Source organism: Dermacentor variabilis, chromosome 5 (assembly GCF_050947875.1).
Source record: "Dermacentor variabilis isolate Ectoservices chromosome 5, ASM5094787v1, whole genome shotgun sequence".
Classification (NCBI taxonomy): domain Eukaryota; kingdom Metazoa; phylum Arthropoda; class Arachnida; order Ixodida; family Ixodidae; genus Dermacentor; species Dermacentor variabilis.
The window spans coordinates 202,218,861-202,244,216 of NC_134572.1; the positions used below are offsets into that span (position 1 = coordinate 202,218,861).

The 25,356-nt window shown below is 45.5% G+C and overlaps 1 protein-coding gene and 1 non-coding gene across 2 annotated transcripts in view; both read left to right on the forward strand.

Moving 5' to 3' along the window:
• The window catches only part of LOC142583441 (nuclear factor related to kappa-B-binding protein), a 588,296-nt gene that overhangs the window by 221,559 nt on the left and 341,381 nt on the right, over positions 1 to 25,356 (forward strand). The window contains exons 11-12 of the mRNA XM_075693910.1: positions 6,150 to 6,475; positions 18,175 to 18,301. Coding sequence (XP_075550025.1) covers positions 6,150 to 6,475; positions 18,175 to 18,301 — 453 coding nt within the window. The remainder of the gene's footprint in view (positions 1 to 6,149; positions 6,476 to 18,174; positions 18,302 to 25,356) is intronic.
• Positions 24,505 to 24,577, forward strand: TRNAL-CAA (transfer RNA leucine (anticodon CAA)). The gene has a single exon. It is a non-coding gene; the product is annotated as a tRNA-Leu (tRNA).

A 25,356-nucleotide genomic window follows, 5' to 3' on the forward strand; every position in this document is an offset into this window, starting at 1 on the left:
AATTTCTATGGAAGTGACCACTTCCCTGTAATGTTAAATTCAATACTTCAACATGAATGCCCCCCATATACACCCCGGTAGAAACTAGCTTCCGCTGAATGGAATCATTTTAAGGTATCAACTTACTTATCACTGCATGTTATCACCGATTTTAGCATAGATGAAACAGTAGCGTATTTTATTTGTTTTAAGCTAGACGCAGCAGAAAAATTCATTCCTCAAACACAAGGATTCATGTAAAAGACGGGTCCCCTAGTGGAATGAACAGTGCAGACTGGCACGAAAGAAACAAAACAAAGCGTGGGGTTTTCTGCATCGCTCCCGAACTGCAGAAAGCCTCATAGAATTTAAACTGGCAAAATCACAAGGAAGGTGCACACGGAGACAGGCAAGGAGGGCTAGCTGGGAGAGGTTTCTCTCGGGCATCAGTTCCTACACCCAGGCGTTAAAAGGATAGAATGGCGTAAGAAAGCTCAAGGAGCAACAAATCCACCCTTTGCCCTTAGTGGACGACCAAGGGACGGCCTTGGAAGACCAGGCCAATGCTCTGGGCAAACACTGCGAACATGTATCAAGCTCCACACATTATACAAAATCATTCCTCAAATATAAACAAAGAGCTGAACTTAAGGCACTGGATCGTAAATGCTGTCCGGATGAACCATATAACCGTCCTTTTCATATTGCCGAGTTAAAGCTGCATTGAGCACATGTAGAGGCTCTGCACTGGGAGCTGATAGAATCATCTATGACATGATTAAGAACTTACACAAAGACACACAAATGACACTCCTGGCACTTTTTAACTCTATCTGGGCAGCTGAATACCTCCCATCCTCATGGAAGGAAGCTATTGTTATTCCCGTCTTGAAGCTGGGTAAAAACCCTTCCTTGGCAGCAAGTTATCGCCCGATAGCTCTTACAAGTTGTCTGTGTAAGCTATTTGAAAAAAATGATTAATCATAGATTAATACATTTCCTTGAACTGAACAATATGCTTGATTCCTATCAGTGTGGATTCAGAGAAGGGCGGTCTACAACTGATCAACTTGTGCACATTGAAGGAAATATTCATGATGCATTTGTACATAAACAGTTCTTATTAATATTCCTCGATATTTAGAAGGCATATGACACAATGTGGTGATACGGGATCTTGCTAGACTTGTTGGAAATGGGCATTCATGAAAATATGTTAAACGCACTAGAAAGCTATTTGTCCAAGCTTACCTTCCGCATGAAAATCGACACTGTATTGTCGCGACCTTTTACACAAGAGACTGGTGCATCCTAAAGAGGTATGGTTAGCTGCACGCTCTTCATCGTGAAGATGAGCACGCTTTGGGCTTCATTACCGCTAGCCATTTTTTATTCTCTTTACGTAGATGACATACAAATAGGCTTCAAATCTTACAACCTTGCAGTGTATGAGAGGCAAGTACAACAGGGCTTGAATAAAGTGTCCAAATGGGCAGATGAAATTGGATTAAAGTAAACCCCAACAAAAGTTCTTGTGTGCTGAGTAGAACTTGTTGCTGGGCGAGTTGGTTGGGATCTAATGAATACATTGTTGCGCCAAAAAAGGAAAATAAAGACTTGGGAAGGAAGAGTATGAAACGACAGATTGAGCGCTGAACTTCAACTGATTTTATTCTTACAGCAGGGCAGGGAGAATGAACAAATGCGCATGCCTACATCAGTGTTGCCTAGAGTGCTTACAGTGACATTTTTAACATTTGCAACTCGTTTTCAAACACGAAAACAGATGTGTCACTAATACAACTCGTGCCTCTCTCTTTTATGTGATATGCCTCCAAAAGTTGCTAATGTATCACCACTCCTGCCAAGTATCTTTATCTCACGCAGTAGTGGCTGGCATGTTCCTTCCAGGCAAACCATGCAATGCGCAGGTAAATGCACATTACCTTTGTTGATTACAGACAATTCATGCTCACAGGCCTGGTTATTAACACATCTCCCCGTTTGTCCAACGTAGGATTTCCCTCATTTTAGTGGTATTTCATAGTTACGTAGGAAGACAGCGACAAAAAGGCGACGACGACGATGGAACTGAGACGAGTAGGATGTTGTTCAGCGGGATCCGGAACAGGCAGGTCGAGGCGGAGAGTACTGGCGGAGCAATTGATGAGAGCAGAATGTGCGGAGAGGAAGTCTAAGCCGAGGATGATGTCATGGAGCCAGTGAGTGATGACTGTGAATAGCACGGTAGTGGAGCGATCGGCGAAGGAGACACGGGCGGCACACATACGAATTACAGGGGCTGTTCTGCCATCGGCGATACGGACAACAGGCATCGTGGCGGGCGTGATTATTTTCCTCAGCCGGTTACGAAGGTCAGCGCTCATTGCCGACAAATGCGCCCCACTGTCTATGAGAGCAGATACAGGAACACCGTCGACTTGCACGTCAAGAAGGTTCATATGAGTGGGCAACGTCAGGAGAGGATTTGGCGGCATAAGGAGCAATGCAGCGTCACCTCGAGGCGCTGCATCGTCTAGTTTTCCGGCTGGGAGCTGCGTCCGAAGGGAGTCGGCGAATAGGAGCGACGGGGCTGAGGGGAACGAGATTGTCGTCGTTGGGGTGAAGGCGAACGAGAATAGGGGCGGTTCGGCGCAGGAGAATCGGTGGCGGCATTATCTGAGCGGGCAGCATAGGGACGAGAAAGGCCACCTGGGGGGCGAGAGTAGGCAGTATATGTAGACTGGTTCGGGGAACTTCAGCGACTGCGACAGGGCCGAGAAATGTGCCCAATTCGATGGCAGTGAAAACAAATTGGCTTGTCATCTGCAGTGCGCCATTCAGAGGGGTTGCGAAAACGTGGTGGGTAAGAAGGTGCGGGACGGGGCAGAATCGAAGACGCCGGGTGGGTATCAGGGCGATGTTCCGAGCAGATGGTGTAAAGACCCATGTTTGCGAATTCCTGGCGGAAGATTGCCTGGATCAGGGAAACCATGACTGCAGGTGCGTTGACGGGGCTGGAGTCGAAGGCAGCCGGATAGGCGGCCTCGATCTCACGCCGGACAATCCTGGTAACATCGCCAGTGTTGTTGGGACGAGGAGCGTCGGCACAGGAAGATGTCGCTGGGGTGTTGGGCAGACGGGCAAACTGTTGGTCGATACATCGGCTTTTAGCGAGTTCCAGGCGGCGGCACTCTTTTATAACTGCATCCACCGTCGCCACGTTGTTAAATACGAGCAAGTTGAAGGCGTCATCGGCAATGCCTTTGAGGATGTGGGAGACCTTGTCGGACTCAGTCATGTGTGCGTCAACTTTGCGGCACAGTGCCAAGACGTCCTGAATGTACGTGACATAGGGCTCTGCTGGCGTCTCCACACGGCCGGAAAGCGCCTTCTGCGCGGCAAGTGTGTGACCGTAGGGGTTGCCGAACAAGTCTCGGAGCTTTTGCTTAAGCGAATCCCAACTGGTGAGCTCATCTTCATGCGTCCGATACCAAACTCGAGGTGTGCCACTACGTTGGCGAGCATGATAGTAGGGTCCCACCGGTTATTGCGGCTGACGTGTTCGTACAGGCTGATCCAGTCCTCGATGTCTTCCCCATCTTTTCCCGAGAATACGCCAGGATCACGGGGAGCAGAGAGAGTGATGTAGGTCGTCGAAGTGGCAGCAGGTGTCGGAGCCGGCGGAGTCGAGTTGTCGTCGCCGGGTGCCGTGAAGGAAGGCTCGACGTACCGTCCACCTCCACCAGATATGTTACGCAGGAAGACACCGACGAAAAGCTATTTACAAGTATATTTACAAGGCAATACGCCGCAGTTGGCCAAGAGGCAACAGCCCGCGCTAGCTTCCAATCGTCGTCGTCGTCTTCTTACTGCTCGGCTCTTCGTCATTGGAAATACTATCCCGTAGCAATGTATAACGCTCGTCGCACATTTCACGTACTGTCTAGTGTGCTTTTTCTGGCATCCTGACTTTTTGTCAATGCGGCTTATGCACGGACACAGTCCAGCCAACTTGCATGGTGCCGAGAAAACATCTGGCACACCAAACCTAGTAGCAACTTTCTTCAAATTGTGGGAAAGCTTGTGGACGTATGGCACCACTGCGAGTTTGCCTCGTTTTTGGTCGGGCCTAGGCGCGTGCCTTTTTCCCTTCACCTTCTGGAGCAATGTTTTAGACACTGCCCCAACGACCGAGCTCGGGTAGCCGGCTGTGTGTAGCCTCGCCAATTGCTTATCAAAGCTAGTCTGCATCGCGTGGGGGCACGACTTCATGAGAGCAGATTCAAGGCAAAGCGTGGCTATTCCTCTTTTAACTAGCTTTGAGTGTGCCAAATCATACGGTAGCAATTCCTTCTGGACACGTGGCCTATGCTGCCAACATATGTGGTCTTTGTAAAAAGCTAAAGACAGATCTAAAAACTGAAGAGTGCCATGGGAAGGGATTTCATGTGTAAATAGCCTGCCCTTCCCATGTAGTCTAAAAACATCTAAGACCTGGCTAATGCACTGGTCAACAGTAAAAATCATGGTAACTTCTTAAAAGAATAAAAAAAATCATCGACATATCTGAAAGCCTTAAGGGAGAACCTATCGTCAAAGAAACTGTGCAGGTCACGGTCAATTGAAGCCAAGAAAATGTCACACAGCACAGGAGCGACGCAGGGCCCAATGCATATCCCTTGTCGTTGAACATACAATTCATAGTTAAAAGAAATAAAAGTAGACTTTAAGTAAAATTCCAATAAAACCATAAAATTGTCAATGGATATGCCCTCTAGATTCGGAAAATCTACTGGGCCGTTGCGTTCAGTAGCGTGTGCGATAGAGGTGTTTTCTTTCAGGAATTGAATTACATGTCTAGAGCTCTTAGTCGTGAAAGGATCATTCACTTGCAACGCTTAAATGTTCTTTAAAAGAAACTGGCTAACTACCTGTTGCCAAGAGCCTTTCTCACTTACGATGGCACGGAATGGAATTCCTTCCTTATGAGATTTTGCTGTGAAAAACAGGGTTAAGGAAGCACCTCTACATTCACCTATTGCCTTGACTAACTTCAAAAGAAAGATGGAAGTTCTGTGCAAAGGGCTACAGCTTGTTTCTTGACTCTTGTTGCCTTTTCTTTGACTAGGACAAAGTTTTTTTCTATAGCTTGTGCCTTGTCGCTAAACACACCTTCTGAGAAGACCACGAAACGTCCTCCCTTATCAGACTGAAGAAGCTGGAGGTTATTTTCAAAGTTGCAACAGTCCCTGTAGGGTCTCTGGACTTGTCAGACTGCACCTTGTTGGGAGCTCTACCGAGGGCATCAACACCTTCCAAGAGGCATCTCTCCTGGTCTTCACTGGTGGCTTTCTTTGAAATCCGTCTATCTAAGGCTAATAATTCATGGGCTGGTATATGTGGTTCATGGCTATACTTCGGCCCCTTGTCTAGGACACGGGTGATACTTCCCGGGATTACGATATGGTCTTCAGGCACCAACAGACCCTCTTTTCGTGTTACCTTCTTGTCTTTTGGGACATGAAGCAGTTATCTAATGCAGTCCAACGACAAAATTCGGTAGCTTGGGATGCCTGACATTTGAGAATCCTGAAACGCTGCTCAGCAATCCAGGTAAGGTACGAAGCATAGCAAAGGACACGCAGAACATCCCAGCTATGTCTGACTTGAGCCCACAACTCCGAGCGAAGAATCTTGCAAATGCGCTTAACGTGACTTGTTGACGCCTTGAAAGGACCAAAAAGGAAACTGACCTCGGCTGGCACAAGTACTTTCCGTAAGCAGAAAGCGATGAGCCTAGACCAACACACTGATTGCATAATAAGACACAAATGGTTGATGTAACTCGCCCAGCAACAAGTTCTACTCAACTACATTTCTAGTACAGTGGGCCCCTTTTCGATCATGTCTACTTCAAGCTACTTCTTTTATCTGTATGGGTATTTTGCTGTTGTTTTAGTTATTTCTGTAGTCATTGTTTTGAATTGTCTTTTGAGTGTACCAGTATGGTGACCCTCAAGTTGTTGTTTATCAGTGCTCTATTAAACAGTTGCAATTTATTTGTTTATATTAGTTTACCATCATTGCCATAATATGGAGCGCTAGATTGTCTGAAATGGCTATTCCATGTGTAGTCTCATGACAGTGAGTACCTTCTGGTACTGCAGAGGACAGCCGACTCAAGCGGCCGCGGGTTGGGGGAGCCGCGCCCTCCGTCGCCCCTGTGGTGGCTACCAGTCCGCCCCCTACCACACCGGCCCCTCCGTCATCACCTCCGGTTCCCATCAACACGGCAGCCGAGCTTCTCCTCCCGGCTGCTGACTCGGAGGAGGATGAAGAGGAAGAAGCAACTGCAGGGGAGCCCCCCAGTCCCGTGCTGCCCCCCAAGGAGCGCCCAGCCAGCCCCCCTGCTTTACAGCAGCCCTCGTGCTTTTTTGCCCTGCTGCGGGACCTCTTCAATGAGACCGCCGAGCAGAAGATGTCTGCAGCCAAGGCAAGCCCACTTTCCTACGATGTTGCCGTGGTGGCTAAGGTGCCAGCGGATTGCTGTGCAAGAGTGCTGGTTCGAGGCTGAGATAATCGAAAGGGCAGCAGTGGTGGCATCAATTAATCACATTTCGGGCCTGTGGTCGTGGCAAAATGTCTGAAAAATCAGACCGAAAACGATTTCACCATTCAAAATTTCAGATGTCCTGATACAGTGGCTTCATGGAGTATGTGGAGGAACTGTAAAGGTGTCTGAATTATTGGGAATGCCCAAAAAATTTGCTGTTGAAATCTCTTTTGTTGACTGTAACTTAAATTGAAGCTCCTCGCAGCTCTGCTGTATGAAGCAGTGTAATATAGGCATAATTTTTGTTGGTTGGATTACACGACATTCTCGCGCATTCCTGAGAAATTTTTGTAGTTGGAGTTCCACTGTATAACTTGCAAGAGTTGAAACTTACATTGCTTAATAACTATATGCTTAATTTATATTTCCTACTCAGGAATGACTGAAGACAGCCAAAAATAAAGGAAAAATTTCAAGGGGAATTTTTGGCAACATGCTGCAAAGTGAAAGTAATGACGAGGACAGAAAACCGCGTTTGCCATGAAGTCAGGCTGACGTCGGCACATGTGCCATAGTTATGTTGGGTACTAGGTGCGAACACACACAAGACACAAGGGAGGAGACTGGACAGAGCGCCACTTACAAATGCTTTATTCGGAGGCACACCACACACTTATATAGCTGTCTTAGGCGCAAGGAACACAATCAGATCAAGATTGATATGGAAGCGAACTGGTTAAATATTTCTTTTCAGCCATACATAAAGATATTGATGGGTCGCTGACGCACATGCTTCCTTTCTTTCCGATAAAGAAAGCTTCAGTTACTTCCAGAGCTTTTTTATCTTTACTCTTTGCTAGAATACGCGCCCCTGCAAAACATGGCTCTCAAGATCGTGACAGGCAGGACTTGAATGTGCTTGGGTATGTTTGGTCTTTCTTTATCTTGCTCTACATTTCTTTCATGTTTCCTAATTCGGTCGCTAACGCAGTGCCCAGTTTTGCCTATGTAGGAACAGCCGCATGAGAGGGAGATTTCCTACACGACACCTTCGGCGCACTTCATAAACGGTTGCCCATGCTTGGTGCCGCATCCATTTTTATGTTCACGTGTTCTTTCGATACAATAAAAAGTCTTCCTAGCTTTTTGGGGGCCGAAAACACAAGCGGTACCTCATGTCTGCTAGCAACCTTCTTTAAATTGTGGGCCATCTTGTGTACATAGGGCACGACCACAGGCCTCACCACCTCATCTCGAGGGGGATCTTCCCCAGCTCTCACAGCCACACTCTTCATTTTTTGTACTAGGCTTTCAACGACTGCCATCACAATCGAATCAGGAAATCCAGCTGAAGACAGCCTGGCCAATTGGTTCTGGAAGCTAAACTGCATCCTGTGAGGGCACGATTTTCTGAGGGCGGATTTCAGGCAGATTGAAGCAATACCCCATTTTATTAATTTCGAATGGGAGGAGTCGTATGGCAGGAGCCCTTTTTTTGCACGAGGTGCATATGCCCAACAAATCTGATACGCACAAAACTCAATGTTTATTTATCTATTTATCTAGAAACTGTAGGCAGTTACCCTCAGGCACTTCGACGGTGAATTGCAAGCCATTCCCATGTTGTCGAAACATGGATAAAATATCATGCACATTCTCTTCGAAGTTCAAACTTCCATCCTTACAAAAAAATATCGAAATATCATCCACGTATCTAAAAACTTTCAAAACGTGCTTAGCCGGTAAAACCTGATGTAAAACTTGATCCATTTGTGAGAGAAAAATATTACACAATACTGGCGCCACACAGGATCCTATACATATGCCAGCTTTCTGCAGAAAACACTGCTGGTCAAATGTTATAAAAGTCGATTGCAAGTAAAACTCGAAATGGGTTAAAAAATTGTCAATGGAAATTCCTGCATTGTTCTGAAAGGAAATGGGTTCGTTTTTTTCTATACACTCTCGAACTGCAGCGAACAGGGCCTTGTGAGGAACAGAGTAAAATAAATCCACCACATCCACGGAAAAGGCGCAAACTTCGTCAGATTTCTTTGTAAGAAATGAGTCTTTATCGGAAAGAAAGGAAGCATGTGCATCAGCGACCCATCAATATCTTTATATATGGCTGAAAAAAGATATTTAACCAGTCCGCTTCCATCTGAATCTTGATCTGATTGTGTTCCTTGCGTCTAAGACGGCTATATAAGTGTGTGGTGTGCCTCCGAATAAAGCAGTTGTAAGTGTCACTTTGTCCCGTCTCCTCCCTTGTGTCTTATGTGTGTTCGCTAGTACCCAAGATATATTGTGACCAACTTGTCCAACAATACGTCCTTTTGTGCCATAGCTACTTGATAACGGCTTTAAAAGGCCCTCACTGAATAAACAATGCGCTGTGTTTCCGTTCTTGTCTGAGTGTTACTGTGAGCCTGGCCGCCCAGTCAAATGCCGAAGGCGTACCTGCCCAGCAGTAGTTATAACAGCGGCGACGAGCAACAAACCACCACCTCAAGGACAGAGAACTTTCCCACCATGGTGTACCAAGTTCCACAGTTTGACAACACCAAGGACAAGTGGTCATCGTACTACATCCAAGTCCAGTCTTACTTCGAGGGCAACGACATCGTCAACAATGCTAAGAAGAGAGCGCTTCTCATCTCGGCATTGGGTTGGAAGCCTATCGACATACTGAGTTGACGTTGTGCTCCACATGAGGTGAGCGAGTTAACCTACATGGAAGCAGTTGCAATTCTTGAAGAATTTTACGCACCCAAGCCAAATGAGATAGCCGCAAGCTTTAAGTTCTTTACCTGCACTCAAAGTGAAGAGGAACCACCTCAGCAGTTTATCGTGGAGCTTCGCCGCCTGGCTGATAAGCGCAATTTCGGGACCGTGTTGAATCGCCTGCCACATAACAGGATATTATGTGGAATTTGCAGCAGTGATGTGCAGAAGACCCTACTTTCTCACCTGAAGTTGTGACTTTGCAGGAGGCAGAAACCATTGTGCTTGCAGCAGAGGTTGCAGAACAGGGTGTTCAGCTTATGATGCAGGTGGAACCAAAGGAAGAGCCTGAGGTTCACAGACTAGCCGGTGATAGACAACAGTGACAAGCAGGAAAAACCTGCAGTCAGGCGAGTGGCTCGTCTAAAGGCTGTCACCGGTGTGGAAGTAGCGAGCATGGTGAGGGGTGGGGACTTGTGCCTTTAAACATGCTAAGTCTTTCAACTGTAGGAAAAAGGACACCTTGCTACTGTATGTATGTAGGCTTTATTTCCACAAAAACTAAATACAGCCTTGCAGGAATAAAGTGGGAAAAAAAGCTGCTCGTGGCAGCTTGACCAACCCCAAATACCCTTTAAAAAAAAAAGAAAGGAAGGAGCAGCAGAGTGGAATTACAGTTTTCCGAAGTACTTACAAATTCAAGCACTACAACATATCATGTATGCACATCGCAAATCAGGCAAGGAACATAAAAGAAAAAAAGCAACAAAAGCAAGATGTAAGCAAGCAAACCAAAAAAAAAAAACACAAAATCTCACTGCACTTGATAAACACGGGGAAGGCGGGAGAGGGAAATCCAAGACGATGAGCAAAACGAGAACAAGGTGAAAGCAGGAGCCAGCGTTTCGACAAGTGGACTTGTCTTCTTCAAGGCGACATATGCTTTCCTCGCCACAGTATATGTAGGTTCGGGTGTGTAGGGGAGAGGGTGTAAGGTGGCGGGTGGGTGTGGCAACGAGCAAAGGTGTGTCAGCGTGTCGAATTGAAAATAAAAGAGTGCTTTGGACAAGGCCAGTTATTTGGCCAAATGACAAGCACGTTTCAACGCCCGCGTGTTAGCCGGCATGTCAACGGCGTCTGACACGTCGGCTGGGAAAAAAAAAAGGAAGGAAAAGAAAAAAATATGAAAAAAAAGAAAAAGAAGCTGAGAAACCAAACGAAGTGTTGTTGTCTATCGCTTGAAATTTAGCATAGCGAATAGATTCTAAAGCTCCCTTTGAAACGTTTATGCTTGTTGGTTGCAATGTCTTGAACTTATGGATAAGGTATGATTCTATGTATTTTCTTTCTCGTTCAGAACGAAAATTTGTCTAAGATGTAGAGTTTAAGTTCATCAAAGTTATGACCTAGTTGGTTGAAATGCTTGGTGATGGCTTTGGGAAGCTTTTTAGCTGTGTCCGCGCGATGTCCGTTTAATCTGACGTTCATTGATTGTTCTGTTTCACCAATATATTGTTTCTTACAGAAGAAACATTCAAGCATATAAATCACATCTGAGCTTGTCCAAGTGAAGCTAGATTTGACTTCATGTGTATAACTATTTGCGGTGCTTTTAATTTTAATGTCACTTCGAAGGTGCCTACAGGTTTTGCACCTGGGGCGACAACATTCTTTTATTACAGGGGAATGCTGTTGGCTGACTTTTGCGTGCACTAGCATGTCTTTAAAGTTCCTGTTGCGGCGATAGCTAACCCTAGGTACATCTGGGAACGCTTTCCTCAGTCGCTCGTTATTTGATAATATTGGGTGGTATTTTCGTATAATGTTGTTTATGTTTGGGAGTGCATTAGAACATTTTGTTATAAAGGCCGGCGGTCTGACAGATTCTGGTGTGGCCTGTTTCTTCGCCAATTCCGACTGTCTCTCCAACCTTGACACGGCATCATAAGCTCTTATCGAGAGCGACTTGGGGATAGTTCCTTTCTGTTAGTGTTGTTTTAAGGTCATTTAGGTGGTGGATATAATCATGGTCTTCGCTGCAGATTCTTCTTATTCGTTTTGCTTGTCCTACCAAAATTCCTTGCTTGCAGTGTCGCGGGTGATGACTGTTGCAGTCTAAATATTGCTGGCTATCCGTAGGCTTCCGGTGAAGTGTCGTTCTCAGTTTTCCGTTTTCTATGTTGACCGTCGTGTCCAGGAAGTTGATCTGACTAGGAGAGTAGTGAGCAGTAAATTTAATACTCGGATGAAAGTGATTGAAATAGCTAATTAAGTCACTTAAGGTGCTTGTGCCACGTTCCCATATTGTAAATATGTCGTCAATGTAACGAAGAGAGGTGTGGGGTTTTAAACGGCAGGATTTAAACAAGTTTGCTTCCTTCTGCACAGTGCTCCTTTATTCTCAATCCAACCCGCTGACACACCTTCGCTCGTTGCCGTACCTGCCCGCCTTACACCCTCTCCCCTTTGGAAGAACCCCACCTCTATATACTGTGGCGAGGAAGGCATATGTCGCCTTGAAGAAGACAAGTCCACTTGTCGAAACGTTGGCTCCTGCTATCACCTTGTTCTCGTTTTGCTCATCAAACTACACTTGATAAGCATATAGGCATGGTACAACTCACATATGAGAGAAAAAATCAAGAATATCAGGAGGGGAACAAGTCGCAGCATCAATTTTATTAACAATAAGGTCATTTAATAACCCGAGGTAGCCTGGAGCACTACATTTGTGATCCATAGTTTGTGCGCGATTTCGGTACATGCCAGTACTCTGGCTTTCTTGTACTGTAGGGAGTTTCGTGTAGCTTCAAGTTAGCCATAAAAGTAATGTAGTTTATGTTTTTTTTTCTGTTCATTTTTATACGCAAGCACTAGACAATACTTTAAAAGGGCCTGTACTTTCGCTTTCTTAAGTTTACGTAATAAATAAGCTGAATGGAAATTGTATGGTTTATTACAAATATCGCGAAAAGCCTTCTTTTGTAGTATCTACAGCCTGTTGATACTTGTTTCATAAATGGTAGCCCAGACAAGACAAAAATAATTTAAATGGCTGAGAAAAAGTGAAGAATATATCAAGCATTTGATAGAGCAAGGAAGATAGTTCAAGGAATAAAAAATTCCAGTGATTTGTGAAAGCTTACTAGCAAGAAAATCTATATGGCAATGCACCTAGCATTGCCATATAGATACACCTAGCAATTTTACCGAATTTACAAGTTCAATTTTAGAATTGTTCGTTAGCAAACCTTCCTCTAGAGTAATTTGTGTGTTCTTAGTGCAAAATGCCTTAGTATTGTGAATTAATAGTCAAACCATTGTCAAGTGACCAGGTGTACAGTTTATTCAAAACTGCATTAGCTCCTGTAATCAGATCGGCAGAGTGGTTAGATGACAAAAATAACGTAGTGTCATCATCATAGATTACATAACGCATATCAACGTCAATGTTTACTAAATCGTTAACAAAGTTATTAAAGAGGAGGAGCCCTAAAATACTGCCCTGGGGTACACCTACCTTGGCCGACTGAACTTCAGGTTTAAAGCTATTTACTTGTACAAACTGCTGTCTATGACCAAGATATGACCTAATCAAGTCAAATGCAATGCCGCGTAAACGATAGTGGTTTAACTTACTAAGCAAGAGATCATGACTTACAGAATGGAAGGCTTTTGAAATGTCGACGAATACTCTGAATGTTAGCAAACGTTCCTCAAAATTATTTAGAATTACTTCTTTCTGTTCAAGCAAAGTAGCTGTGTTGACATATTGTTACGTATGGAAAGACACAGACAAAAGAGGCTATTTACAGGCTATTTGCACTGGAGCCAGATAGCCAGGCCGACACTTGCTCGTGCTGAAGCACAGACCATCTTCGTCGTCGTTCTCGCGGTGACTCGTCTCTTGAGCATCTCTCGATAATATCATAATAATACCCCCCCCCCCCCCTTCCGGCAGCAAAAGCACCATAACGGTGCTGTTAAATATCCAAGGCGCATGGAGAGTTGTAGGGCTTGAGTCAGGCGATGTGGACAACCTCACTGGTTGTCACAGTGGAGGATGTAGTGGGCGTGGCTAGAACAATTTCATAGGTGACATTGGTCACTTGGCGGAGCACGTGATATGGGCCTTTGTAACAGGAAAGCAGTTCTTCACAAAGGCCAACTTTACGCAATAGTGACCAAAGCAACACGAAGGTGCCGGGCACAAAATGGACCACCGTAACCAAGGTCGTAGCGTTGCTTCTGTTTGTCTTGAGACACTTGTAGACGAGCACGCGCAAGTTGCCGAGCATGGTCAGCACGGGCAATTGCATAGCGGGCATAATCGCTAGTTGAAGCTGGTGTGGACAGAAGCGCAGTGTCTAGTGGTGGCGTCGGTTCTCGGCCATATAAGAGGTAAAACGGGGAAAAGCCAGCAGTTTCGAGACAGGAAGAGTTGTACGCAAAGGTAGTGTAAGGTAGAGCCAGGTCCCAGTGACGGTGGTCTCGTCTGAACCATATTTCGATAGCATGTTTGTAAGGGTACGTTTCAAACGCTCCAAGAGGCGGTTCGTTTGAGGGCGGTAGGAGGTGGTAAATTTATGCTGTATTGAGCAGGCATGCATGATGTCGTCAATGACTTTGGCCAAAAACATACGGCCATGGTCTGTTAGCAATTGACGCGGAGCACTATGCATCAAAATAATATCATGTAGGAGGAAGTTCGCAACATAATTTGCGCAACTGGCCGGAAGAGTGCGGGTTACGGCGTTGCGGGTTGGCATAGTCGGCCGCGACTGCAACCCACTTGTTTCCTGATGCAGATTCCGGAAATAGGCCGAGAAGATCTAAGCCGACACGATGAAAGGGCTCGGCAGGGATGTCAAGCGGCTGCAGGTAACCAGCGGGAAGCTGGGAAGGCTTCTTGCATCGTTGGCAAAGTTCAGAAGGGGCAGCATAACATCATATGGAACGGGCAAGGCACGGCCAAAACGAACAGCGACGTACATGGTCATAGGTTCAAGATACGCCGAGGTGTCCTGCCATTGGTGGGTCGTGAAGCTCTTCTAGAACCGTTGAGTGGAGGTGTTTAGGTATGACAAGTAGGAACTCAGAACCATCTGGATGATGGTTACGACGGTACATAGTACTGTCGCGGAGGACGAAGAGGCGTAGAGTAGCATCGGCTGGAGAGTGTTCAAAACGGTCGATGAGTGCTCTGATGTAGGCGTCACGGCGTTGCTCGTTGGCGAAATGAAGCAGCTGTGATACAGAGAATACGCAAGCAGCACTGGCAATATTGGAGGAGTCAGAGTCGTCAACAGTGTAACACTACAAGCTGTCAGCGTCTTGGTACAGGCAGCCTGACTTGTGCACCACGGAATATGAAAATTCTTGTAGCCTCAAAGCCCATTGACCAAGCCGGCCTGTAGGATGTTTTAGTGATGAGAGCCAGCAGAGAGCATGATGGTCAGTGACTACGGATAAAGGGCGACCGTAAAGGTAAGGACGGAACTTTGCAACCGTCCAGACAACAGCAAGGCATTCTCGTTCCGTAATGGAATTGCACTCCGATGGTGCTAGGAGGCGGCTCGTGTAAGCAATAATGCAATCCTGGCCACGCTGACGCTGGGCTAAGACGGCACCTACGCCACGACCGCTGGCATCTCTACGCACTTCTGTAGGGGCATCAGGGTTGAGGTGGGCGAGAATGGGTGGTGAGGTTAGAAGAGTGACGAGACGAGAGAAGGCGGCGGTTTCTGAAGTACCCCACAAAAATTGTACGCCTTTCTTCAAAAGAATAGTGAGGGGTCTAGCAATTGCCACAATATCTTGAACAAAACGAGGAAAGTACGAGCATAGCCCTACAAAACTTCGAACGTCTGCGGCTGTCTTCAGCACCGGAAAGTCTCGGACAGCACGAGTTCTGTCAGGATCAGGCTGTACACCGGAAGCGTCAACGAGATGGCCCAGAAGACTAATTCAGTGGTGGCCAAAACGACATTTGGACGAGTTAAGTTGCAGCTTCGCCTTTCGAGATAGATGAAGTAGATGAAGATGATGAAGTTAGACGATGAGAATGAAGATAGATGAAGTTAGACGCTCAAGGTGAGTGTCTGACGTTGGCGAGAAGACAATGACGTCGTCGAGGTAGTAGAGGCATGTGGACCATTTGAAACCTTGGAGCAAGGAGTCCATCATATGCTCAAAAGGTGGCAGGGGCGTCACATAATCCAAACGACATTACCTTAAATTGGTATAGGCCATCAGGTATGATGAACGCGGTTTTTTCTCTGTCCATATCGTCAACAGCAATCTGCCAGTATCCAGAACGAAGATCAATAGAAGAGAAATAGCTGGAACCGTGGAGGCAGTCGAGGGGGTCGTCAATATGTGGTAGCGGGTAGAAGTCCTTCTTAGTAATGTTGTTCAGATGACAGTAGTCTAAACAGAACGGCCATGCGCCATCCTTCTGAGCCAACACCACAAATGACGCCCAGGGACGCCCGCCATCAATTGCGGCAATGACGAGCGACGTGGCCGATGCAACAGCAGAACAACACCTACAGTTTGACACGCGGGTGCAGTCAGTGTAACCGAACGCATCCAACGCAGTCCAACATGCCCGACGTCGAAATTGCTCTTGCTCCATCTGTGCATTCATCGCGCCAACTGCGCTGACCCACAATGCATGGCGTGGAGAAAAAAGGTGCCCTTGTCGCTCCTCTGTTGATCGCAGACAGCCGTTCAAAGCGGCGCACAGTTTGGCAATCATTTTGCACATTCTCCGAAGAAAGCAGGAGGCAGCATTTTGGCTGGCGCAGCGCAAGCAGCTTGATGTGACTGGCTGTAAGCGACGCACGCCATAAATATCGAACTATAAACATGCCTTTGTGCCTCTAACGCTCACCTCAGAAACAAATGCTGTGCTCTAAAATGCACTTGCGAAACGCACTACAACCTGCTGCGACGTTGGTCTCCAATGTGCTTTAGTAGCTGCACCGACTACACACTGCTGAGTTTGGCTATACGTGTAGGTGGCATGTAAACAGGTATCCCACTGATGCTTTCCTTTGAGTAATAGCCACAAATCTCAAAAACTATGCTTTTTGGTACTGCGAGCACAAATAAATGTCACAGCCACCATGTTTTAGACTTGACCTGGTGCCACTTCTCGGCAAAACACTTCGTAGAGAAATAGCATAACCTCCGATGTGTAATATGAAAAAAGAAAATGAAAAAAGACTCGTGGTACCACGACGAATTTGTATCTTGAAGGTTTTGAGAGAGGGAGAGAACTGACCTGCAACAGAGGCGTTGGCCATGCCTGGCCAGGTGCAAACACATCTCACCCCAGTTAGGCCTAAACAAAGGGCTGCAGATGAAGAGAGCAAAGCTGCATGGCCCGTACAGTGACACCAGCATCGCCAACATGCTCCCGCCCACTAGCACTCTCCCCATCCACGATAGCGCAAAGTTTCAATTATTGGTGGCAGTGTGGATCTCGGTGTGAATTAGCGGTATGCATTACATATTGTCACGTGGAGCGACGTATGAAGAACACAGTAGCAATACTGTGAAAGGCGGAACTAACTCTTATTGGGCGAACCTGTGCCCACAGAAACAGGTTACACTTAAAGAACGGCGACAACGGCGAACACAGTCGGCGATTGTCAAAATCTGATCAGTGGGTCGAGCGCGTTGGCTTTTATACATCAGTCGTCGAATGTTCCAGAGTAATCGCTGGGACCCACGTGCCTTCCACAATGTTCTACATTATTCGTGTCGCGCACATATGCAATCAGATTACACAAGGTTCGGTCACAGACAGCGGATGGAAGCATCGATAACATTCCAGAAACTTCCGATACAGGCAGGCGTGTCCTACGCTGTGTGGTAACATTTTCTAGGCGATGAAACGTGGTCGCCCGATAAAGATAAACAAGTACACATGTCAATATCATCAGAAGCCAACAAAGACACCAAGGGAAACATGGGAAATTACTTGTACTTACTTATTGAATTAAAGAAATGATAAATTAATGGCAATGAAAGTGAACGAAAAAACAACTTGCCACAGGTGAGGAACAATCCCACGTCTTCGCATTATGCTTGCGATGCTCTCACCGATTGAGCTACTGCGGTGTGGTTTCCCCATCCACTTTGTTGGGTATTTATGTGTTACTGCTAAAACTAACCTTGGGAGTGTTAGCCAGCGCCACCGCTCATAAACCTTGATGGCGGACCTGGAACATCCTTCCTGCCACAGGCGTCACGAGTATGTGATCTTTCTGGGTGAAGGCAACTGGTCAGCAAACCCACAGATGCTACCTGAAGGCATCAGTGTTGCATGGCCAGTCTTTTATTTTCGTGTTTTCGCTTATCTTAAAATTTTTTCTGGGTTTTACAGCTTTGAGTTAACGGAGGTTTACTGTATACGCTACACACAGTAACAGTTGTGATGGTACTGCAAAAGATGAAGAGCCTTTTTAGTGACGAAGGCAACAAAGACATTGAGTAAGTTTTTATCAAATCTTACATGCTTGACTTGTTTTGTTTGGAGTTCTCCAACGAAAGTTTGTTTGACGGGACTTGGAACGCACTTCTGTATGCAGTGTATTAGAGCATCCAATGATTGACAAATAAGTGTTTACTTACCTGCTGTGTACTGTTTGCAGACAAAATAAAGAACATGTTTTCAGTTAAGGTTTGTCCTTGCGAATGATACAGTGGGTGCAGACTACCTTAAAATATATATTATTAAAGCCCAAATTTGCGTCTGTGGACCAATATACAGTACATTTCTGCTTGCTGGCTTCGCTCGCACCAAAGTGGTGCTGTCCATCGAGCACCTTGCACACTCTAATGTGCTCCAGTTAATGCTGCTGCCCCTTCTGCCTGCCTGTGTGAAGTCCCTCTGTTGTGTGCAGCTCGAGGAGCGTGTCAAGACCTGGAGCCACTCCACCGGAGCTCAGCAGGTGGAGTGGTTCGGACGACGCGACAGCTGGCCTGACATGGTCTCCTCTGCATTGCGTTTCCTGGCAGGTGACTACATAGGTGAGGATGGGCCTGCAGTGGGACAATTAGCTCTTCGGTTAGCAACACCACTTGCACACTTGCTTTGTTTTTTTTTTAATCCAAACCATAATGACATCAATGCAAAAGCACACCAGCATCTCTGACATTTATACCATGTTGAGCGTAAGGCCACATTTCATTTCTATCTCAGGCTGTTGACCCATGCAATGACACTGGCTGGTTTCCTTGAAAATGGTCATGGTTCAATGTACTGAGTAATTACATGGCTTTTGCGATTGTTGCTTTCATGAGGTCACACTGGTAGGGGTGCAGATAGTAGCGCAAATTTGACAGCCCTACACATAGTGCATAAGTTCTGCATTCCAAGGTTGTGGGCAGTTCATCTTCTCTTGAAAGCATGTCAGCCCGAGTTGCATGTCATGCCTGTACAGATAAAGCTTTCTTGGAATAAATTATAAAATATATCTGTTCTTCCTTATTACATTTAGCATTGGGCACATGTAGTACAAGCAGTAAAAGAAGAAAACGGCAACATTCAATTGAAACCAGGGCAGAGTTTGAGGTTTATTGTTTCTTATAACAGTTGTACAAAGTCGTTACAATGAATGCAGAGTTTGTCTTTCTCCCAACTTAAGTGACCCGCCAGTATCATTCACATATTGCATAACTGTGCACTCCAGCATTTAAGACCCTGTTCTAGCACACTCAAGCATTGTAACACCCAATACATAATTCACCAGGAAATGTCTTCAAAGTGTCCAAGCTCTCAAATAGTGATGCCAATCTGAAGTCTTGCTATTACTTCACCACATAAGGAACTCTATAGTTGTGCCTAAATGATCAGGGCAAAGATGCCCGTGTTATGGCAGAAATATGGTGGCAAAAAAAATGGAATGAGGCTGCAGTTGGGAAGCGTATTTTGCTCTCCTTATTTCTTTGCGATTAGCATATGAATTTGTCTTCTGATCATGAGCTCAATGAACAGGGTTCAGGTTAACCCACTGAGCTGTACTTGGCCAAACTTACTCTTGATTGTTGAAACAAGCTTTGGCAACAACCAATTGGAGACACTGCCCCTCCCATATCTTTTGTCTTGTTTTGTTGCTCTTACAAAACAGCCTGATCATGCTGGGCTGCAATAATACGTAAGATCTACTGTGCTTAGCTTGTAACATGGAAGTTTAGGCTGACTTGCCAGTAAGTAATACGTGGTGTAAGTACAGGTATACCTCTTTTTTTCTTTCTTTTATTTAAGTTACTCCATTTTGTCTGCTAAGCATTTTGTCATAAGAATCTATCTTCATATCTTATTAAGGAAAAATGAGACATCCACCCCATCGTAGCAAGTGCTACAAAGGCTGTGCATTTTTCAACTGCACAGCCTGTGCACAACCACCTGCAGGATACTGCACTGCGCAAACAACCCTCCCACCTTCACCTAGGACACCAACAATGGGTGAATGGCTTGCAAAGAAAGTATTAATAATAATAATAATAATAATAATAATAATAATAATAATAATAATAATAATACTGATGCAGAAACCATTCACAATGATTGTCAATGTAAGCGAATAGTGACACGCTTCAAGACAGCTATACGCTTTCTTGGAGACGGAAAAAAAAAAATTATTTTTCAGTTCTTTTGTAATCTACATTTTGGGGTGCACCTGCCAGGCAAAAATTTGCTCAAGACAACGCGTTGTTGAGCAACAAAATGCCATATTTATCCATTGGAATACTCAGTTTTGGTACGAAAGCACCGAATTAGACCAATTTTCCACTGTTCGCCATTCCTAAATGACTTTTTGGAACCCGACCCTCTTGGTCCCGTTCAAAAGGGCATCTTTCTGTCCTGATTTACTACCAAAAACAAGTGTTCAATGCCACTTCAGAAGAGAGCTTCCAGGTAAACCCCAAAGAAAGAAATCCATTATGTTGGCCCGTCGCCAGCATGTACACTGAAGGGTGGGTTCTGATTGGAGTACAGGAATTTCTGGTAGCTTCCGGTGCAGATGTCAATATACACACGATGCAAACACGCATATTGACAACACCCTTACTCCATGACTATTGTTCATTGTCATGATCGCAATACCAAACCGTGCTCAGAAATTCCACATGCTTCACCAATTTTGCAAGGGGTGGAAAGAATGTGCCATGCAGGATGAGGAGTTATCGCAGTTATCAGCGGTGACATCTGCAGACCCCAGCAGAACAGCAAACAGGCGGACGCCTCTGAGTAGTGGCGTGACACAAAAGCAACCAGTGATTGCAACGATTGCCGACAGGGTTGGTAATTGCCAGAGTGCCCTTAGACATTGCAGTTATCAGCAGAGACATCTGCTAACCTTGGTGGAAAAGCGGATAGGAGGACTCCATGGAACACCAGCACTACATAAGGGCAGCTGGCAATCGAGATGGTGGCCATGGTGGTGCCAAAGGCAGCTGACAGTAGCAATACTTGGCTAGAGCACAAGAAAACATCGCAGCCAGTAGTGATTATGACTGCGGTACATGGTGGTGTAGCAAATAACAGATGGTGACAACGGTGACGACCGCTTCCACTGTTGACATGCACAATCAGACAGACCGTGCAAGGATAGATGCAATGTTTTTCATGATGGTTGATCAAGTTACCATAGAACAATGAGAACAGTAAAAAGCAGCTGAACTCTCCTTGGTCTTGGCAACAGAGCGCGAAGTGAATTTTCCCACAAGTGACTGCTGTACCGAAAGTGCATCGATCACAACGTACACTATCGCTAGCCTTGATATGGTGAACACGTTACTGAAATGTAATGCTTGCCAAGTGGGTCGTGAAGCTGTGATGTTTGAACACGACTTGCGGGATTACAGTGTAGCTGTATAACTAAAAGTGCGATGCAGCAACTATGGCGAACATGGTTAAAAAAGGAGCTCACAATGAGTTGTTGGTTCCACTAGCAACTGCAACCTGTTCGAGGTCAATGTTTGTGTGGCAGACGGTGCTGAAAGACATTTTTTCTGCTATGGGGTTTCACACTGAGGCCTTCACAACGAGACCTGCCAGCAGTACCTCAAAACAAAGTTGAATCCAGTAGCAACGAGCAACGTTACTAGACTAGCTTCAGTTGTAAAACTCCCTGTCCGCGCGCTTACAGCCGCTGTCGCCACTTCTGTGACAGCCGCCAGAGGGCAACACTGTTCCATCGGGCTCCACTGCAGACGCCTCGTCACAGCCTTGAGCTCGTGCGGGCGGGCGGTTTGCGCGTGTTTCACGCTCGCTGGCGTTCTTCCTTGTCCGAATTGGTGATGCCATGAGAAAGCGGTATCCACCTACAGCAATAAGATTTATCGCGCCAGTTCATTAATACTGAAAGAAAGGTAAACTGCACGAAAGGAAGAAACGCATACAGCGAAGCGCAGAAGCTGCGTTTCTAAATGTCTTGTATTTCTTCCTGTCGTCTTAACGTTTCGTGCAGTTTAGGCTCACGAGCCTGAATATCTGGCCAAGGTGCATGATTGTAGGATAATCTTCATCCCCACCGAAGCTTCTCACCACGCCAAAGAAGCGCTACAAAAAAAAGATGAGGTCGGTCTTTGTACACACAAGCCACAAAAAAGAAAGAAAGAAAGAAGTCAGATTTTTCATTGCGTGAAGATGCTTAATCAGCGAAGCTGAAACGTGCGGCCCCTGTGTTTATCACTGGGTTAATCCCGAGGGTTCATTAAAGTATTTCTCAGTTATCAGGTTACACACACAATCGGCTGCGACCAAGAGAACGACGTCACTGACGGTATGCCCGCAGTCCGCAGTTGTCGCTTGCGTTCAATGTCTCGAGTTTGCTCGGCGGCGTGGTTAGCAGCCTTCACCTGCGATTTGCCGCTTGTGATTCTTCGAAATTAAATTTCTTCAAAATTAAATCTTTCCATTACGTAAGACCATTAGTGGCTCATACTCCCTTAAGCAATGGCTCATGCCTCCGTAAACGCGGCCTCCCCATTACGACGACAGAAGTGAAGTGAAAGTCTACGCTGGAAAGATGTACGGCTACGCAGCCAGCTGTGGAAGACGACGATGAACGCAGGAGCAGTGGCACGAGCGCGTGCCGTTGATTTCGCAGAGAGTTCCTGGTCGGCACGAGGAATTGCTCTGTTTCACGCCGAGCGAAGCGTCGCATTGCTGGGAGCACAGAAAAAGTGGTGCGCCTAACTATTGACATCGTTCCGATAGCGGCCTATGCAGCCAGGTACGCAGCACGTCAGCATCGTCTGCTGATATTCTTAAGAAACTCGGCGAAGGCTGCAGTTCCACAGATGACATGCTTGCTGAAATTCACTGTCAACAACGAACCACAGAATACACCAACGCTGCACCGCGTGCTTTGTCCGCCCCGCCCGCGTAGCCGGCTAGTGAGGAAGTGAAGCCGGGCGAGACTGCAGCGCCACGAAGGCGCGGACGGGTGGCGGTTCCGCGCAACGGCGCCGAGTTTTAAAACTGAAGCTAGTCTAGTAATGTTGGCAACGAGGGCCTGCACTGTACATTTGGCAAAATGTGCCAGTGTAGTCAAGAACCTCTACAAAGACCTGAACTTGGGCAATCCATGGAACATAGCAGTCTCTCTTGATAGATGTTTTCACACTAAAGGGCATACTTCTAATGTAGTCGAAGTGGCCGCTGTGATAAAGGTTTTTTTTTTTCTGCAACATCATTGGCAATGAAAGCACCCAAAAAGCTGTCCATGAGGCACATGGAAAATGTGAAGGACCCTCGCTACCATTGTTGAGAATGGATGTAGCTTGGCACCTCAGCAGTCTTACCTATATTATCACTCGAAGAAAATGGAATACACCAGAGTTCACCAACTGGCGCCTATTCATGTTCCATAGGCCCACATATGAGATTATAACGTTTACCAGTTTTTACTCAATGAGAAGAAACGTTACTGTGCCACCTGCAACTAGGAGCTTCTTTCATGAACACTTACTCATTTCTAGTTGGAATGGTGGACAGTGCCAATTGCAGCACATGTGTAGCAGAAATGATCAAATATCTCCTGTGTGAGTGCCCACGCAGATGAGAGGATGGCCCCTCGGACAACATTGGGGTACTTAGATGGTGATGGGCCTTTCACAGAAGAAAAGAACTTGGGTCCATGGCCTCGTCCATCTGCTATGTAGAAAGCCACAAAAGCACTGCTTCGTTTCTTGAAATGCACCAGCCTATATGACCACGTATGATTGACTCAACAACAAACCTATAATAATAATAATAATAATAATAATAATAATAATAATAATAATAATAATAATAATAATAATAATACCTTTAGTCATAAAAACAAGTGGTACAAAGTACCAAGGCATTAGGAAATAAGTTGCTGCAAAAGCAACTTGACTGGTCCTAATAACCAGAAGGTGCAAAAGGCAGCAGACAGCAAGGAGCGAGGGAAAAAAAAGAAAAAGAAAGGAAAGAGAGTAATGGCATGTAGTACATAGATCTCACTTAAACAATTTGCGTGACACATGAAACAGCTCAGGAAAAACAAACAATATGAATATATAGATACACAAAACTCGTGAAAAGAAAAACATTAGGTACATGGTTAAACCCAATTCATGGGGCAATAGAAATTATACAGTTCTCTGCCAGAACAATTAGGTACATCGATGGACGTAAATCTGAGATTATTCAGCAGAGGGGGGAGAGTTTAACAAGTCATTTGGTTACCATAGGTTGAACGCACATGCGGCCCACACCAGTATTCTGGGGGCCTGGTGTTACAACATGGGATGTTGCACCTTCGCAAAATGCGAAGGTTGTGGGTTTGGTTCCCACCTGCAGCAAGTAGTTTTTTCATCCACTTAAATTTCCATTACTTTATTTTTTCTTTATTTCATTTATTAAGCACACATAATTTCCCCTATGTTGTCCTTGGTGTCAGTGTTTGTTGGCTTCTTATGATATGACTAATAAAAATCGGGCCCCTCGGTTAACCCCCTTTCTTCTTGTTTATTACATTACGAGGGTCTCGAATCCGGCTACATTGATGCCTTCAGGTAGCATATGTGGGTTTATTGACCAGGTGCCTTAACCCAAAAAGATCACGTACTCGTGACGCCTGCGGCAGAAAGGACGTTCGTCCGCCGCCAAGGTCTGTGAGGGGTGGCGCTGGCTAACACTCCCAGGGTTCCCTTAGGACACATAAATACCCAAGAAAAGTGGATGGGGAAACAGCGTCGCGGTAGCTCAATTGGTAGAGCATCGCACGCAAAATGCGAAGGTTGTGGGTTCGGTTCCCACCTGCGGCAAGTTGTTTTTTCATCCACTTTAATTTCCATTACTTTATCGTTTATTTATTTCATTTATTAAGCACACGTAATTTCCCCTATGTTGTCCTCGGTGTCAATGTTTGTTGGCTTCTTGTGATATAACATGGGATGTTGTGTTTTAATCTAGCCAGAGATGAAACAAGGCTTAAATTCTGTTTGGTTTCTTTTAGGTATCCAAGAGCAAGGCAGTAGTTAAACATATCACTGACTTTAATTATCCGAAGTTTTTTAAATAGGGGCTCAGATGGGGAGTCAAAGGGCATATCACTAATTATGCGAACAATTTTTCTTTTGTATTACAAGCAAACGGTTAATATTTGTAACAGGTGTGGTGCCCCAAATAAGGCAGCAATAATGAAGGTGGTTCACAAACAAAGCATTATAAATTAACATTTTAATCTTCCGAGGTATGTAGTGAATAGAGAAAATGCGTCCAGTAATTTGGGAGAGTTTGACTGCAAGAAAATCAATATGATCGCTCCAGCTCATATTTTGATCAAAAAAGGCTCCGAGTGTTTTTACAGAAGGGACAAGTTCAATTTTAGAAGACCCTAACACCATGTCCCTACAAAGACAGGTATTCTTATTCTTCGGTTGAACGAAAACTGCCTTTGTTTTTTCAGCGTTAATCATGAGACCATTTTCTAGAGACCATAAATATATTTTTTTCCAAACAAGAGTTAGCCACTGACACTAGCTCCGAAGCATCATTGGACGAAAACAGGACAGTTGTGTCGTCGGCATAGATTATGAATTTG